General features: G+C 65.7%; 2 protein-coding genes across 2 annotated transcripts in view; one reads left to right on the top strand and one right to left on the bottom strand.

Moving 5' to 3' along the window:
• The window catches only part of HSD11B1L (hydroxysteroid 11-beta dehydrogenase 1 like), a 5445-nt gene extending 4801 nt beyond the window's left edge, over positions 1-644 (bottom strand). The window contains exons 1-2 of the mRNA XM_077779637.1: positions 393-644; positions 41-259 (exon numbers count right to left, since the gene is read on the bottom strand). The gene's annotated coding sequence lies outside the window, so the exon portion shown is untranslated. The remainder of the gene's footprint in view (positions 1-40; positions 260-392) is intronic.
• A 108-nt stretch (positions 645-752) lies between these two features.
• MICOS13 (mitochondrial contact site and cristae organizing system subunit 13) overlaps positions 753-2179 on the top strand; it is a 2334-nt gene continuing 907 nt past the window's right edge. Inside the window, exons 1-2 of the mRNA XM_077752008.1 lie at positions 753-1214; positions 1940-2117. Coding sequence (XP_077608134.1) covers positions 1186-1214; positions 1940-2117 — 207 coding nt within the window. The 5' untranslated portion in view covers positions 753-1185. The remainder of the gene's footprint in view (positions 1215-1939; positions 2118-2179) is intronic.

Consider the following 2179-nt stretch of genomic DNA (forward strand, 5'->3'; position numbering starts at 1 on the left):
GCCTGTGCGTTCTCATCTTCCACCATTCCCGTCTACGAACCTTCCTCAGTTCTCAGAAAAGTGAAGTGCTCGCCCTTCCCGGGTCACGGCAGCCATCCCAGCCCTCCTCACTTCCAGGGAAAGGCTGGGAAGCGCCTCAGCCTGACCCTCTTCCGACCCTGGCCGTGACCACAGCAGCCAGGCAGGCGGAGGTGGGGTCGGGTGGATGAATGGCCGCCTGGGTGGATGGGTGGACGGATGAATGGATGAAGCAGTCGGCCTGAAATGGGGGAGGAACAGGGGGAACCAGACGATCGCAGAACGTACTGGTCCCATGACCTCCCCGAGCCTCAGTTTCCCCTCTGGACAAAAAGGACGTGCGCCCTGTTGCGCGCTCCCAACCTCGCACTTACCCACTCGGGCCTCAGTTCTCCCCACGTTCGAGAGGGGCTGGGGTCCGGACCGGAGAACAAGCCGCGAGCCCCTCGGACCTCCCTGAGTGGTCGAGTCCAGCCGGGCCCCCGACCGCGCCCCCTCACGCAGGACCCGAGTCACGTGACCCCGAGCCCACCTCCTCAGGGGGAGGGGCTTGGCCACGGAGACCCCGGCGCCCGGGCGTTGCCGGGCAACGGCCCTGGGCCTGGCTCGCCTCCTCCCAGTAGTGGTCCTGGTCCCGCCCCCTGGATGAAAGCCCCACCCCCGACTCAGATCACGTGGCCGAGGGCCGGCTTCCCTCGCACAATTCCAGCTTCGCGTTGCCGCGACGACCAGGAGTAGGCCTAGGCCCTTAGTCCCCCGCGCGGGCGCGGGTGGATCTCCCGGGCTCCGACAGCTTCTTGGGTCACTCTCCGGCCTCAATCTAGACGCCCTACTCCTGTTTCCCCTCACAGCATCAGGGCCGTGCCAGGCGGGACTACATTTCCCAGAAGTCTTGCGGGGGGGGCCCCCTAGGTGAGCCATCCGGGCCCTGCTGACTCCATTTCCCAGGCAGCTTTGCGGCGTCCGGGCTCTGAAGATTACACTTCTCAGAATCCTCTCGCGGTAGGGCCGCGGTCCCCCTCCGGAGTCTCCGAACCGTCGGGAGACTTCGACTCCCGGAGGCCTTTGCGGCTGACTAGGGCGACTACATTTCCCAGAGGCCTCTGCAGCGCCGCCACCGGAAGCGGCGAGCGAGTCGAGTGTCCTTGCGCGCGGAGCCGAGGGACCATGGTTCCCCGAGTGTGGTCGCTGATGAGGTGCGTGGGACCGCCGGGCGGGCCCCGAGCCCCCGAAAAAGTCCCCTCCTGTGGGCACCCCCTCCGGTTTGCTCCCGACTGGATCTTCGAATTCCGTGGTTTCAGGTCGCCCCATCGCCCAGATGGGGAAACCGAGGTTCAGGCGGGGAGGGGCTTCCCGAGATCTCCTGTCGCCTCCTTCCCACGTCCCAGCAAGCCCTTGCCTCCTGATTGTGTCCGAGATTCCTCGGAGCCTCAGTTGCCTCCTCCGTAAGGTGGGAATGCCGCACGCGCTGTTTCAGGAAGTTAATGCGTGCCCGGAGCGACGTGTGACAGACAAGAAGCGACCGGGGCCACTTGGAAGCCCCTGGAGGGTTGCGCGCAGGTCGAGCCCCCGGGGCTGGAAGGGAGAGAGTCAGAGGCCTTAAGTCTTCCCTGTTCCCTGCTCTGTGCGGGACCACGAGAGCCCGGCGCCTCTCTCCAGGGCTTCATTTACCAGTTAAATGGGGCCGCGTAGCTCCGCTTTGCAGTGTAAGTGGAGCACAGCACTCAGCAGGCATAGTAGGCGTCGGGCACGCCTCTGGGTGTCCAAAGTGCCTTGTGCAGCCTGGCTTCGGTGGGTCGCTCTGAGGACTGTGGCGGCCCCGGGAGTCCAGCTCCTCCCCCAAGTGGGCCTGGAGCCCCGAGGGTGGCCACTGGTGGCCCATGAGTGACCGAGCTGCCATCCTTCCCTTCCCTGCTTGCAGGTTCCTCATCAAGGGCAGTGTGGCTGGGGGTGCCGTCTACCTGGTGTATGACCAGGACCTGCTGGGGCCAAGTGACAAGAGCCAGGCTGCCCTTCAGAAGGCTGAGGAGGTCGTGCCCCCAGCCATGTACCAGTTCAGCCAGTACGTGTGTGAACAGACCGGGCTGAAGATGCCCCAGGTACGCTGGGGTTGAGAGTGAGGCTAAGGCGCGGGGGGAGGCGGGGGGAGAGGGGGGCGGCG

Source organism: Crocuta crocuta, unplaced genomic scaffold (assembly GCF_008692635.1).
Source record: "Crocuta crocuta isolate KB4526 unplaced genomic scaffold, BGI_CrCroc_1.0 scaffold110, whole genome shotgun sequence".
Classification (NCBI taxonomy): domain Eukaryota; kingdom Metazoa; phylum Chordata; class Mammalia; order Carnivora; family Hyaenidae; genus Crocuta; species Crocuta crocuta.